The sequence below is a fragment of the Myotis daubentonii genome, chromosome 2 (assembly GCF_963259705.1).
Source record: "Myotis daubentonii chromosome 2, mMyoDau2.1, whole genome shotgun sequence".
NCBI classification, from domain to species: Eukaryota; Metazoa; Chordata; class Mammalia; order Chiroptera; family Vespertilionidae; genus Myotis; species Myotis daubentonii.
The window spans coordinates 209957589-209973857 of NC_081841.1; the positions used below are offsets into that span (position 1 = coordinate 209957589).

The following is a 16269-nucleotide window of genomic DNA, read 5'->3' on the forward strand; positions in this document are numbered from 1 at the left end:
CGGGTACAAAAAACGTTTTACGTAAATGTTAAAGGTACGCTTTAAAATTACCCGTTGCATTTTGAAGTTACTTATTACATGTTCTTACAAGCTAATATCTTTGTAAAGTATGATACTTTGTAAAACAGTATGTAACATGGAGCGGGAATTCTCGCAATGTGTTAAGTGAATTATATTAAGTGGATGATGTTATAAATATCCAAATGGCCCTTGGCAGAGAAAAGGTTCCCCACCCCTGGCTAGCAGAACACTCATTAAAAAGTCTTACAGCTGTTACTGCTATGTGAAGCTCTCTAGTTCCACTCTCATGGGAAGGTGGGTTTTCTGCGTGGCAGCCCACGCCATGTTGCTAAGTCTGTAAGGTAACGACCAGAGGTTCAGCCAGGTCCTATTGACTGTCTCATCTAATAGGTCAGTAATCTGAGGAAATTAACAATGGTCAAAAGTCGAAAAACAGAGAACTTAAAAAAAAGATGAACCCTTCTATAACCTTTCATGAGCTCATCTCTGGTAGAGTTTCATGGTATAAACTTGTAGTAACGTACCAGAAACACTTTAAAATGAAAAACTTAAATATGAATGATCTACAGTGGGTTGAACTCCTCCATTTCTTCCAGGTAGAACGAGGCATCACCTCACACAAAGTCAAGAGATGAAGAAAGTATCAAACACAATGGCCATCCGAACTGACAGCCACAACCCTGACTCTCTGCGCAGAGAGAAATGTGTCATGGAAACCTTGAAGCTGGGTATGTCAGGGACCCCCTTCCAGACCTTGGTGCACCCACAGGCTGGCAGGGAGCCCAGAGCGAGGTGGGGCATGACTAGCACCCACTGCAGGGTGCCTCCCATGACGAACTGGAAGTTCTCTGCCTTCACCCACCGCGTCTACATCCAATGGCTTTCGGAACAATCAGGCCTCAGAACCGTCCCACAGAAGCACAGATCCGATACGATCGCGGGGCCACAAAACCTCTCCACAGTCAGCGCCCACCACGCCAGGGCACAGGACAAAAGCAGCTCAATCTCTCCATCGGATCTGCTTGTCCTTCCGTCGGAGCTGCCTGGCGCCTCCCCTGTGGGACGGCCCCCATTGCCGAGTGGACACTGGGCCTCTGTTCCTGGCTCAGGACCCACTCCCACCGATGGTCAGCAGGCTGAGGCTGGCCTCTCTGCCGAACAACTTGCCGAGGAACCGCCCACACGGCCGACATGTGGTTTATTACATTTTCTTTTATGAACTTGTGCTGAGTGGAGACGGGCCATGTCACAAGGCAAGCACTTCCATGCCTGGGAAACGTGCTGCTTCCCCCACGTCTCTTGAATGAAGGAATTAAGGAGAGTCGCCCGCAGGAAAGCACAGACCTACCAGATGCATGCCTGGCCGAACTAATCTACAGCCATTCCCTCACCCACTGCGTGCAGGGCTTGTTTTAAAGTGCAGTATGGCTTCCCAAGAGAAAGCATAACGCGCCTTCCATAGGAGAGCACTTTTTGGTTTGCGAGGAAACTTTTTAATAAGTCTGTGAGTTAGACAGCTTGCTATACTCCTTACATTGTTTTCCAAATACAGGAAATGAGGCGTGACCACGTGAGACGAGGGCAGAACCCAAACGCAGATCTTAAACAGGTGGGTCAGGGTCCCTCCTACCCAGCCCACTACCTGGGGAGGCCATAAAGCCAAACGGTGAAGAGTGTGGCGTCTGGATTCACACCAATCAGGTGAAAACCTTGGTTCTACCACTTACTGTCGTGAGCTTCACAAGTCCCTTAGCCTCTTGGCCTCAATTTCCTCATCCGTAAAATGGGAATATTAAGAAGATTGCAATATAGATTACTTGAGTAGATATACCTTAAAATATCAAACAGATCAATCAGTAAATCACTCCATAAACGTAACATGACCAGGAAGGGTGGGTATTTGTGAGCCTGTGCAATATCGAAGCAACACATCAGCCAAGATCACCGTAACGTGATGGAAAGTACGAGGCTCGAGTTCTGCTTTGTGATGTCATCCTGGGGAGGATGTGTTCCTAAAAAACTGAATATAAACATCTTTTTAAATGTCGTATACCAAACTCTAACCCGAGAGAAGCAGGCCTTGAAGACAGCCTGCGTGCTGTGGACAGCTCTGGCAGTGCACAGGCAGGGAACAGCAGCCTGGGACCTAAGGGTGCCCCCCCACCCCCACCCCCGACAGCCACCAAGCTCCGGACCCTCAGTGGAACCCTGCCAACATCCTGCATGAGCCTGGAAGCAGACCCTTCCTCATCCACGTGTCCAGATGACGACGCAGCCTGGCCGACACCTTACCTGCAGCCTGTCAGGACCTGGGCGGGGGACCCGGTTCCCTTTTACATACAGGTTTTCCTCTTCAAGTGCACCCTCTGGCAGGCAAATCTGCTTTGCAAAAGGGTGAATCCGATTTGCCAAAGGGTGCATTTGAAGTGGAAAACCTGTATGAGACAAGCCAGACTCCTCACTCACAGAACCTGGGAGATAACGTGTACTGTGTTTGTTTGTTTTTTAATGTCATAAGCCAACCACAGAGAGTGTTTTGTAAGTAAAGAAGGAAAAATTAAAAATTGGCCTGTCATCCTTCCATGCTGATACAGTTATTTTGTTGGACATTCTCTCCCAGTCTTTCTGATTTACCATGGAGTAAATCAGAGTAGTCGTACAATTTTACAGCCTGAATTTTTCACTTACAGTATCCACATTCTCCCATGTTACAAGGTACACATATATTCTTAACATTTATCATTTGTAATGGATGTAAAATTTTCTATCAAGAGATGGAGCAAAATTATTTAATCTGTTTACTATTATTAGACATTCCTGTGGCCTCCAAACTACTATTATAAACAAAACACTATTATAAAAATAGGCATGTGATGGCTTTCTTTTTTTAAAACCATTATTTTGGATTAGTCCCCAAGGGGAGGCAATCTGGTAAAAATACAGTATGTCTCTGTATATGTTTCTTTAAGCCAATTGAATGACACCAGAAATATGTGAAGTACCAGTTTTATCACATATTTTCGTTTTTACAAACTAAGTAAAAAATGGTAACTGGAAGTTTTAAGTTCCGTCTTTTAAATTACCAGAGCCAGTTTAAATGTTTTCCTATACGTTTGTTTGTTTCAACTTACTCATGCCTCTCTTTAAAATTACCTTCACCTGAGTTGTCTCACGTTTCTGAGACTCGGGCTCCTCATGTATGAACAGCAGACAACGCCATATACTGCACACGATTGCAGTGAAAACCAAATACGAGCGTTTCCATGAAAAACTGAGGGCATACCAGTGGCTCAAGTTTTAGCTAAATGAGTAAATCAAAGAATAAGCGGTCAGTTACACAGAACAACACAATGGCCACCAAGATTACCCGACATTCTAGAGTCCAGGCATGAAACTGTTGGGGGGAGAAGTGCAATTTTCTAGGCAACACCCAAAACACGAGCGTGTTGACTGAAAAACGAAGTTGATGCCATTGTCGTCCCCAGAAACACCTGCCGGCCTTGAACACGGTTTACACAGAGGTGTTCAGCGTAGCCCGACCTCCAGGAGCCCCGATGTGAAGTTGTTCTATGTGCAGCCCTCCCTGCCTCCCCGCTGATTTCCTCCCAACGCCAAGGATGCCCAGGAGATTTTAATCCAGTCCCGTCGGATGACAATTTCCTCAGCCTTGGGAAGGGCCTGTCCCAGGCTCTTCTACTGGCTGTTCTCTATCCTTTTCTTATTTGAGGGAGAAACCATGATCTATCTGATCGAAAGGGAAGCTCCTGTGGAAAGCACGTAGTAAGTTACAAACTCTGTGCACACACAGGCGGCATCATTACTGTTGCGTTGGGAGGTGCGCATAGAACTCATAGGTCAAACGTCAAAGTTCAAGCAGCGCTAGGAGGGCCTTACACAGGACACACACTTGGTCCAGGTTTCAGATTCTGGTGAAACAGCCTGCAGCTCTTGCTCACAGACAGCTGGCTTGCAGCCAGGATGCAAACAGCCCTCGGCTCCTCAGAATCTGTCCTAACACCAGTAACAGTGGGTGGGGGGGGGGGGGGAGGGGGCTGACCAGGAGTGAAATGCTACTTCTCTTCCCACCGGGACCAGCTGTGGGGCCCGGAGGCCAAGGCCGCTGTCTGAAGGCGGGAGCCTCCCGAGGTGGCGGATTGCACCACGTCGGCGCTGAGGCTCCACGGCGGTTTATCATTTACTCGGGGAAACAGATGGACAAACACTGGTGGAGTCCTGACAGGCATCCAGAGAGCTGTCCTTGCTCCCTGCAGTGACACGGGGCGGAGGTGATGCAGGGCCGCGGTCCCTGACGAAACGGAGGGCAGGCTGCCCTCTGGACCCGCTCAGTGCGCACGTCCTTGAGCGAGCCGGGCCCTGGGCATTAGAGAAAAGGCTCCTAATAAGAAACCAAAAAACGCTCGTTTCAAAGGGAAAGCCAACGTGGTATGTCATGCACGCTTAGGAGCGACTTTCTGTAAAGAGAATGTCAGTTCTCAAAAGGCAGCTTATGGAACCACTAGAGGAAGAACATAAAGGAGGCCCTGGTGGCTCAGTGGTTAGAGGGTCGTCCTGACAACCCAAGGCTGCAGGTTCCATCCCCGGTCAGGGCACACACCTGAACCAACCAATGAATGCACACGTGAGCAGGACAACAAATCAATGTCTCTCTCTCTCTCTCTCTCTCTCTCTCTCTCTCTCTCTCGCTCCTTCCCTCCCTCATTCCCTCCCTACCACTCTCTCTCTAAAAAGTCAATAAATGAAAATTTTTAACAAGAAACATATAAAGAATAGCAATGATCTGATAATGACGAACACTCTTCATACTACAGTTAGACCACCCTTTCGATGGCAGGGCCAACCAAGTCCAATTTTTGAACCTTAAAAGCACAGGGACAGCCAAGCTGCCCAGAGGTCTGAGAAGCTCAGAGGGCCGTGCCCAGGTCACCGTGCCCTGACATGGGGATTCCCCGAATTCCCTGGGGGTCGGATGAGATGGCTCTGGGGCAGGGATGTTTCCCGATGCAGGAAGGAAGTTCTAACCATTCAAACGCTCAGTGTTAAAATGTCTGCAAACAGGGGCATCCCACTGGAGATTCACAGGAGTCACGGCTGGCAGGGCCCCTGGAAATCAGCCCAACCCTCTCCTTTCCCAGCAGGCAACACAGCCCCAGAGATGGCTCACGGTCTCACCGTGACCGAGATGACCCGAGGAATCCAGGAGAGAGGATGGAAGTCAGGCCTGTGCGCCACCCACGTCTCTCCAGCCCTACCCTTCGGCCTCACTACACCCGCTTGTCCCAATTAAGCAGAGAGCCGCCTAAGTCACCAAGAGCAAATGCATCCTGGACAAAACCGTTCAGCACTTTCTTCGTCCCGGACACCACATGTCCTGCTCAGACAGCCGCGGCCCAGCGCTCAGCGCCACGTCCCGGGCTTCCCCGCACGGCCCGCACGGCCTTGCCGGGTCCCCAGGACACACACCCTCCCTTGGCGCTCGGCTCCGGTTCCCACGAGAACCAGGAGTGCTGACTGTGCCAACAGATTCCTCCTCGGGCCTTGGCGCTCACAGGGAGCCCGGGCAGTAAACGCAGCTGGTTTTGCTTGAAATGCAGAATTTCTGCTAATCAGCTTACGGCTTGTTTGGCCACGTGAATGGTTCCTCGGTGTTACATCATCTGTCGCCGTAATGTGCTTTACTGTAGGTCGTCTGCGTGTGTCTCCTGGTGCCCGTGACCGTGGGGTGAGTGGGTGTCGTTTAGCTGTGGGACGCTGCCGGGGCTGCCGCTGTTTAGAACGGGGATGGGGGCCCCCCAGCACCCTCCCATCTCCGGGCCCGTCAGCCAGCCAGCCAGTCGGATTCGGCGTGTGGCCCGCTTCCCTGTTCCTGAGCCGTGGGCTGCTGCTTTAACCGCAGGGCTGCTTTATGTGAATCAGCCACTACCAGGAGGGAGAGTACCTGCCTGCTAACCAAGTCCCCGCGACACAAAAGCTAAAACAAAGTCCCTGCAACAGGATATGCTTCCCAACGTAACCCACCGGTGTAAACAGCATCCTTGTAGAGGCCCAATTTTAACATGCAAAGACTACCTTGTTCCGTTTTGGCACAGAAACATTCAACTGCATTTTTTTTTTCCCCCAACGCTGTGCGCAGGCGGTGGCTTACCTTCCAGCATCTTCTGCAGACTGTTCCTCATGACGTGGATGTTCTCGATCCCGATGAACTGGAACTTGATGTTGGAATAATTGTCTTCATTCTCGTAGCCTTTCCCGGCAGCGCGGTTTGCCATGGCGTTAAGCTGCAGCGGTAGGCAACACAGAACAGTCACCCGCAATACCCAGGACAGGAACCGCCAGAGCGTGTCATGGCTCTCCCAAGCAACATTCACAATGAGGCGCGGAGACGGGACAGGTTTTAGATCACAGGACACTGTACTGAGCTGTGTCGGTTCAGACACGCATGCTGAGCTTGTGCCTGACAACATACGTGTGTCGACATGGGGAACATTTTCTGAGCTGGGAAGAAGCGTTCTATGGATACACATTCTACGGATAAACTGCCTCTGGCAGTTCCCTGCCCCGATCTAATCCCGAACATTATCACCTGTGATCGGCAGGGGGGTCCCGGCAGACACGGCTGTCCGTGTGAGGCCCTGCGGGTTAAATGATTACATCCTCCAGCCTCACGCTGCAGCAAGCACACCTCAAATAGGAACGGCTGCACCGTTCTAATTGGCCCACAAGAATCCCCGAGACGGCCAGTTAAGCCTCGAGCAGGAACCACTGAGTACAACGAAGAGAGGGGGTGCAGACGCTGTCTGCAGAGGCATGTCCTCCGGCCACCTTACTGCAACCTGGGGGCCTGTTAAAGGGCTGTGACCACTTTTATGAGCATAATTCTGTATCTGAGAAGTGAGGATTTCCCAGTGCAAACAGTGTAATGACCATGGTCTCTCAGATTTATTAAGTACAGACTCTGCCCTCGTCCTAACTAAAGTCAAGAAGGGGACAGGTCTTGCCTGAGCTCGGAAATGTGCAGATTTCTAGAATACCTGCTGTCTGGCTGAGTAATCCCATCCTAGAAAACATGTTCACTGGCCATTGTCTTCCTCTGCCCCGAGGACAGGGGGCTGTTCCCGGCAAGGAACTCACACCAGGGACTCACCACCAGAAACAATACCCGTTTTCAGGGCCACAAAGCTATACTGAGAGGATATCAATACATACTTTTCAAAAAGCTAAGTTTAAAAAGCCAAGTCAAAAACATACATATTCTTTGACCGAGGTCTCCTGTTTACGAGAATCTGACACAATTAAAAGTATCAGCACATAAAGATGCACGTCCAAGAATATTTATTGCAGCTTTTTATATAATAACAAAAAGCTGAAAATCTGTGAATATCTCAATAGAACAATGACTACTAAGAGTACTAAGAGAAACATAGGTTATCTATCTATCTACCTACGTATCTATCATCTATCCACAGAGACAGACGGACAGACTTGGAATTGGCCCGTGACATGTTAACATGTTAAGTGAAAAGGGTAAACTACAAAATAATATTCCACAATTATCCCATCTTTTGAAAAATAAACCAACGTACAGAGAAGTGTTAATGTTTATGCAGGTTTGAGTCAGCAGAATTAAAGTGAATGAAAGACTGTATCCAACTGGGCAAAAGTTACAGCAGAAAGATAGAGGTGGCAAGTGATGGGGGCCTCCCCTGCCGGTCCCTACCCACATCGTCTCCAGGATCATCTTTCTATGTGGACTAAATTATATTAAATTTCAACCTACACTGAAATAACAGTCCTGGAAATAATTTCTTGTTTCAGTGAAAAAAAAATCAATACCTCAGAGGCTCCTGTTACTAAGAAGCTGCATGAGGTTCGTAATTTAAATAACAGAAGTCAAGCGTTTAGAAGTGAAACGTAAGCCGGTGGCAGAACGTCCCCTTTCCACAGTAGGTCCTGCTCCGTGATGTAGCTCATGTGAGTGACATCAGCTGGACCACGTCAGCCCCTCAGCCACCCTCTTCCAATGCACTAAAGGCTGTCTGTCCCCTTTCTCCCAGGCATGCTACAGGAATACAGGGTTTGGCCTTAATCAAGAAAAAAAAATTAAAATAATGTTATTTTTAAGACTACGTACATTCATGCTTTAAAATGTTTAAGTATTTTAAGGGGGGGGAGTTTCTTCGTATAATTATTTTCCAAAGCCACTGGCTTGGCCTTTACAGCGAGCCTCATGAAATAAACCGACTCCCAGGGTCATGTGAGCATCCGCCTGCTACCTGAACCCCAGGGCTATTCCCCTTCTGGAATAATTCAGGTTAAGCCTGCTCACCTCACGCCGCAGAGGCACTCTGTAAACAGTGCAAGGAATACACCCCCAATACTATTATACAGTTATTATTATGATAACCTGTGATTAGGAGTCTGCTCACATTTTACGTAGTTGATCACCTATAACCTGGGAGAATTTATCGGTAGCCTTCTTTTAGAAGCAAAGAAGCAACACAGATGGCCTCTTGAAAGTCAATGGTGCTTCTCACAGTGAACAGAAGGTGGCGCTATTTAGCCTCCCATCCAAAGTGTACTTTCTCAAGGTTTCTACATATTTCACGGGACCTAATACGATAATGTGGCAACAGCTGAACCCTCAAAGCAGGAAATACAGCTTTAAAATTAATAAAAGTTCAGGAAGCTATCCTGGACCCCTGGACCGATTATACGTATAATTACGTAATTATATATTATATACATTCAGATAAAATGTCCTTTATATAACAAAACACTATGAGTAAATCTAATTTGGTCTCCCATCCCTTTGGGTGAGAACTTCACTTCACCTCTCTCTTTCTCTCTCTTTCCCTCTTCTCCTCCTCCTCTATCCCCCTCTCACTCGCACCAAAAATCAATGGAAAAAAATATCCTCCGGTGAGGATTTTTTTAAAAACAACAAAAAACTCAAAGGAAAACCTACTTATTTCAGCTCCTAAAAATTCCCAAGTAGATAAAACAATGAAGGTAACTACATTCCAGTTTCAATTTATGCTTAAGAAACACGGCGGACAAATGAAAAGTGGAACTGGAGAAAGGTACCCTGTTCCTAACCTAAGACCACCCGGCTGTTTGATAATCTCAGCATCTTTACATTCAGAAAAGCTCCTAAATGAAACAAAAGGAACCTACTCATTCCTCAACAAACACTTAATGAACACCTGCTGTGTGCCAGGCAATGAGCACAGTAAGAAGATGAGCAAGAAGCTGTTCTACCGCCATAAGCTCATCGCTGGGTGGAAGGGAAAGCTCAGAGCCCCACACAGCAGGGCTGGGCAGGGGCTGAGTGACTGGAGGCCGTGGCGGCAGCAGGAGCTCGAATCGGGACCCGCCCCACGTGGCCTGTGGGATCAGGGGGAATGTGTCCTGAGACGGGCGGTAATAATCTGGAAGGATGGAGAGAAAGGGATGGGCATTCCAGACAAAACATGGAGGACGACAGGAGCTGGGGAATCAAAACCAGAGGAGCAGGTGGGTATTGTGAGCCAACCGATGGCAGCGAGGTGGGAGGCGCAGGTACGGCGGCACCAGCAAGGGAAGAAGCTGGAGAATCTTTGGAGAGCCTTCCGAACAGGCCCGATGAAGATGCTCAGCCTTTACCTGTGGCCCTGGAGAGCAACGGAGGGCTTCTAAGCGGGTGTCCATGACACCAAGACCCACTGGAATGGGGTGGGGGGCACGAGCTCCGGGAGCTGTTGGCCTGTCCATGTCCGCCCCCCGGCACAGGACAGGCACTCAGTGAAGAGCTAAGGACTGGCTCACCCCCCAAATAAATATCAACAGTGGAATGACCCTGGCAGGTGAACAGTCTAAACATGTAAAGAAAAAGAACCCGATTCGTCCCCTAATCTTCAACCAGCCTGTCAAACATACCAAAACCATAAACGCTTTGTCAACGAGCGTCCTGCTATCGAGTTAAAGGTCAGCCTGGTCACTGTCTTCGTCTCGGAGTCTCAGGTTTCAGCTGAGCACATGCGACACCTGAATCCTAACAGGAGCTGGTCCTCCGCGGCTGGGAATGGAGAACAGACGCTGACCTTGGCAGAAGGCTGGGCCACGTCCCCGCACAGGCTATCAGGGGATTGTCCTTTTCTCCCCCTCCCTCCGTAACCGCGGAGGTGAAGAGCCGTACACTGTGCCACAGACATGAAAACATGGGATGATTTTACCTCTTGCCACTACCGTCCGCAACTGTGTGAGTGGAAATCCTCCCTTCTCACCCCTGAGGACAGCCCAGCAGAATGAGGAGCTTTTGAATTACACTCAGACAGGAAACCTCTGTCCAACTCAACCGAAAACGCCCATCCCATACATGATGCACAATGATCTTCCCCTCATTACAGGCCATTTGGACGGGGGACAGTGTGTGCCCTGGTGCCCTCAATCCCCCTGCCTTTTCTTCTTTCTTCTACAGCTCAGCCTGTGTCTGGGGAAAGGGGGATTGTGGAGGAGTGATAAGAGGTAAGCATCCTATATAATAAAAGTCAAATGTGCTAAGTGTCCGGTCGTCCAGTCAGCCATTCAACCAACCAAAGTGTAATATGCTAATGATATGCTAAGGCCACTCAACTGCTCGCTATGACGTGCACTGACCACCAGAGGGCAGATGCTCTGACTGGTAGCTTAACTTGCTGCAGGGGACCATCCAATCGGGACTGAGCGAGTCAGGCTGGACACACCCTGGAGCCCTCCCACAGTCCTGCCCCGGCCGGCCAACCTCCCGCATCCCTCTCTGGCCTGGATCGTGCACTGGTGGGGTCCCCTGGCCTGGCCTGTGCCTCTCGCAATCTGGGCTGAGGGACCTCCCCCTCCCCCCGCCCCAAGTGCACAAATTTCATGCACCGGGTCTCTAGTGTCTTTATAAAGCTGGACAAGACCAATTCTCTCTCTGTTGGTAGTCACTGCTTTTCTGGTTATCACTTACTACCCATCACTGCCCTCCCCGGCATAAGAGGCCAAGGGCTGAGTCTCCTAGGGCACGTTCACGTATGTGGGATCCTGGGGTAGGAGGCGCACAGTTCGCTAACACGGGAGATCCACGCTGACTTGAGTCCATTCCAGCATCCCATTTGCCACTGCCCACCACCTGTAACAGACGTGGACTCAGTCTCCGGGCTACCAAGGGTGACACTCTAAACCAAGATTGGCAGACATGGTCTTGAAAAGTCTGAAAGCTCTCAGCAAGCAGTGTACGCCTCCTGTGAAGCGTGTGTGCGCGCGGGGAAACATGCCGAGGGCACACCTTTAGCGACACCGATTTTCTTTAATGGATCAGCATGAAATGTCTTGTTGCGGAGAGTAAACATACTTGGTGCTTAATATACCCTTCCAATCAGATCCTGTGGATTAATTTGTTTTAAATCTGGCCTCGCTCAACAGCTGCCACATTTCCTGGAAGGTTTACATAACACAGTCTATACACTTGGCTCACTGGCCCTTACATGAGCAGGCAAATCTGTTTGCCTTTATTTAAACCTGGGAAAACAGCGTAGGAGAAGAGCACCCCAACTCACTAAAGCCCCTGTCTTTCCTGCCTTTTCTATCTTGTCTTCAGCGTACGTGTCTGAGAAGCAGACATCCATGAGGTCTCTCCTGATGGTTTGGGAGAGCAGAACAGCTGTCCTTGCCTGGCTGGTGTGGCTCAGTGGTTGAGCATCAACTTATGAACCAGGAGGTTATGGTTCAATTCCCGGTCAGGGCACATGCCTGGGTTGCGGGTTCAATCCCCAGGAGGGGGTGCGCAGGAGGCAGCCAATCAATGATTCTCTCTCACCGTTGATGTTCTAGCTCTCTCTCCCTTCCTCTCTGAAGTCAATAATAGTTGTACCTGACCTTCACAAAAGGCACAATGAAGAGGAGGGAAGGCAGTGAGAAAGAAGAGGGTAGAGTGCAACGAGCCAGAGGAAAAGCACGAATCGGACAAGAACAGGTCAGAGCGTTTCTGGCATCGGTAGGTGAAAGCCTTCAGGCAGAACCTGTTCTCCCCGTGCCCCCCCGCCTTCGCCCCCCATGCCCCGGCCCTCCCGTCTGAAGCTCGTCCGCATGTAGTGCTTTGAGGATGTATCTGAAAAGGAGGAACCCTTCCATGTCATCTGCTGGAACGTGGTCTGGCTGGGACACCCGTCTTATACCCGAGCATCCCTCTGCTCCACCACACCTGTCCTGCAGTCGCACTCCCGCCAGAAACACAAGGCTATGTGTGAGACACGGGCCTCTCACTAGGAAAACATCAAATTGCGTGACCCAGACCACGGGTCACAGCCCTGATGAAATGAGACTCAGGGAGGCAGGGAAAACTGCCAGGGTCTAGGTGTCTACGCACTGGACAGTGTCCAGTTCTCATGATTTCTCACATCACCCATGAGTACAGACTATGTCTGCAATACTTTGGTTAATAAAAGTCCACAGGTTTCGGGTGCACAATTCTATACAACATCGTCTGTATATTGTAGTGCGTGTTCACCACCCCAAGTCAAGTCTCCTCCCATCGGCTTTATCCTCCTTACCCTCTTCTACCGCCCTCCGCCCCCTTCCCCTCTGGTAATCGCCATACTGTTTGTGTCTATGAGGGTTTGGGGGGGTGTGGGGGGGGGGGCGGGCGGGGAGGTTGCTTCATCCCTTCACCAAAGGAAGGTCATTTTTAGAAATTTTAGGAGCGTGATCTATAAAACTAAACAACACACATGTGGTGCGTGCCCTGTGTACCCAGCACAAGCGGGGGATGTCAGAGGAACCTGAGGCACGCACACAGGAGCCTGGGAACCCGGGCAGCAGCCCTCCGAGCGGCGGGGTGCTGCCTGTGCAAAGAGGAGGAGCCCCTTGGCAGCGAAGGAACCTCAGCGGGAAGGCAGCCCCTCGCTCTGCCTCGGTCCAGTCCCCCGAATGAGAGCTGCAAAGGCGCGCATCCGAATGGCGAAACGGCGACACTTACTTTAGGCCGCGTGTCCACCACGTAAATGAAGTCGCTGCCTGGGTTGGCTTTCCTGATGGCCTGGAGCATCTGCTCGTCTTCCAGGCACCGGGCGCTGAAGCCGGACAGGGGCTGGCTGCTCCGGCAGATGGAGGCCTGCGGGGAGGGCCGGGCGACACAGCGGCGTCAGACAACTGTGCAACGGGACGCAGCAGAGACCCGCCGGGCGGGCTGCCCGACAAGGCGCCCCCGGCTCCCTGTGCCCCCGACATGGCAGGCCTGCAAGGGTGTCTGTGGGAAATCAGAGTGGGTATGGATGCCTGGGTGGGACCCTAATGAGGGCACGGAAAGCCACTGAAATAACCTTTCCTTTTCCTGCTGAAGCAGAAATAGAAAAGAAATACCTCTGCCCCGACAACGCACAGGACCCTGCTCACGGCAAGACTAGTAACAAACGTTTTTACATGCGTGCCATCATTTTCTCCTAGCCCGTTTAGAAACTTCACACATACTCAAGGCCACGTTTGATCCTGTTGAGGGGCCTCTGAGTGTGAGGCGAGCCCAGGCTGCCGCTGGCGTGGGCCCCGGCAGGCAGCGGGCACACACAGAGGCTCACCCAGCTGAGGTGAGATGGAAGCAAGGCGTGTCTTTGGACTCAACCTGCCTTCCCTTCTGCAACCTTCCTAGTCCTCAATTCCAACAGAGCATATTGTATTGTTCGATAAAATGTGTAACAGCATAAACATTTCCCATGTTATCAATAGGCCAGGATAGGTACAGCCTCACCGCTAAAAAAAAAAACTTGTGTTTTTGTGGCAAAGTTCCTTTTATGGATTTAGATTCTATTTTAATATTTAAATTAAGCTGGAGCCGAAACCGGTTTGGCTCAGTGGATAGAGCATCGGCCTGCGGACTAAAAGGTCCCAGGTTCGATTCCGGTCAAGGGCATGTACCTGGGTTGCGGGCACATCCCCAGTGGGAGATGTGCAGGAGGCAGCTGGTCAATGTTTCTCTCACATCGATGTTTCTAACTATCTCTCTCCCTTCCTCTCTGTAAAAAATCAATAAAATATATTTAAAATAAATAAATAAATAAAGCTGGAATCACCAGGTACAATCAATACAGGAATGGCTCAAATAATCTACGCCGAGGGCGTGCACCCCTGTGCGGAGGGTAGAGCGTGGAGTCTGTGGGAAACGGTGACAGAACAGCCCGGAGGAGCCCGCTCAGAGCGCCACGCCGCAGGCTCTCCAGGAAAAGGCATCCAGCTCTGAGTCCAGACGCGGCTTAACTGTCCCGAAGCTCAGCCCAGGGCGCCTCAGCCAGGGGTTCGGTTTCTCCATAAAACGGGAGCTTGGCACTCCTCCGCGGGAAGGCGCATGCTTCTCGCTAACTCTGCCAGCCTCCGGCGCGGACCGTGGCACGACCACAGCGCAGAGCAGCCAGACACGTAGCGGGGCAGCGGTCTCAGGCTGGGCGCCTTCTGTAACAGACACGGAGCCGAGGTGGCTCCAGGAACTCCGGCCTGCAGCCAGGGAGGGAGAGCGGGGAGAGCGAAAGGCCGGCCGGGCTGCTCCAGCTTCAATCTTTTTGTTTTTTCCACTGCAGCCAAATGATGTCTTTATTGGATGCTGTTAAGGATACGGTTGCTGTGGAAACAGAGGATCTCACCCTCCAGGTTGGGGTGCCAAACCTGGACCGTGCATTTTTCTAGCAGCTGCTGGAGGACTGGGGATGCTGGGAGGAGAGACGGCCGAGCTCTGAGGTCATGCTGTAGTCTTCGTGTGGCCCCTCCTGCAGGTGGTGGCTGTCTCCTTTAGAAAGTCCTCCAAGACTCACACTTCTCCGTGTGCCACCCACCCGTCCCCCGCCTCCACCCCACCGTCGTGTTTCCCTGCCGGCCTGACCCGGGGGCCCTAGACCAGCCCCCTTCACACAGTCCCGGGCTGTCTGTGTTTGTTGCCTCTGCCCTAACATTCCTAGCTGTGTGACTCTAAGCAAACTGCATGGCCCCTCAGCTTGAGTCACTGGCAGCACAAGTCCAATGGCCGTGAGGAGGAGGAAGGGAGGGAGGGTCTGAACATGGATGAGGATAGCCAGCTTGGGGGAGGGCCAGCGGGAAGGGGAACTGAGGGAGGAACCAAAGGGGGTGGACGGGCAGGTACGTCCAATGGGTGGGAGGCAGTCCCCACACCTGGCTTTCACGGAGCCTGTCTGGGGGCTGTTTCTCCCACCTTCGGAGGGTCGGGCGCAGGGAATGCTGGCTGCAGGGAGCGCCTCTGAGGGGCCTTTACCCGATACTTGCTCTGGGCGAAAGCATTTAGGGCAGCTGCCACCGGGCAGTTTCTTAGGTTCTCGCAGAGGAGTTCGATGGTGAGGGGAACATTTACATGGCGAGAATCTGTCCGAGGATGCACGCACCGCACCTACAGGGCAGCACCCGGAGGCACCGGGGAGCGGTGAGGGTCCGGGGATTGGTGACGGTCCGGGGATTGGTGAGGGTCTGGGGATTGGTGAGGGTCTGGGGAGTGGTGAGGGTCCGGGGAGAGGTGAGGGTCCGGGGAGAGGTGAGGTTCCGGGGAGCGGTGAGGGTCCGGGGATTGGTGAGGGTCTGGGGATTGGTGAGGGTCTGGGGAGCGGTGAGGGTCCAGGGAGAGGTGAGGGTCCGGGGAGAGGTGAGGGTCCGGGGATTGGTGAGGGTCCGGGGATTGGTGAGGGTCCGGGGAGAGGTGAGGGTCCGGGGATTGGTGAGGGTCCGGGGATTGGTGAGGGTCCGGGGATTGGTGAGGGTCCAGGGAGAGGTGAGGGTCCGGGGATTGGTGAGGGTCCGGGGAGCGGTGAGGGTCTGGGCGGCAGGGGAAGCCGGGCTCTGCAGTCTAGCTGTGAGCAATTCGATCCTATTCTGAGACATTCCACACTTGCCCTTCATAATGCTCACCCTTCCCAAGAATCTCAGGACAGAAAAAAAAGCAGTCGGACAGCACTACGCTCACTTTTTAAGTACCCAGAGCATCCCTACCCCCTCACAATGAAAGAACAGAAGACCTCCCTCTTGTTTCTCTATCAATGGATGCTACAAACAAACAAACAAACAAACAAACAGGTAAATGCTGCTGGCATCCTAATTTCAAGTACAACATCGTAAACTTCCCTATTCGTTCCATTTTTTTGTTTTACAAAAAGGATTCATATTTTCCTTTGCCTCTCACCATTGCTCCAGTTCTGTAAAGGCTGAACTATATTTGGAGTGAAATAAGAGGGACATTAATAAAATACT

General features: G+C 51.3%; 1 protein-coding gene across 1 annotated transcript in view; it reads right to left on the reverse strand.

The window, feature by feature from the left end:
* The window catches only part of MTMR7 (myotubularin related protein 7), an 81719-nt gene that overhangs the window by 19389 nt on the left and 46061 nt on the right, over positions 1-16269 (reverse strand). The window contains exons 6-7 of the mRNA XM_059685559.1: positions 13013-13147; positions 6185-6317 (exon numbers count right to left, since the gene is read on the reverse strand). Coding sequence (XP_059541542.1) covers positions 6185-6317; positions 13013-13147 — 268 coding nt within the window. The remainder of the gene's footprint in view (positions 1-6184; positions 6318-13012; positions 13148-16269) is intronic.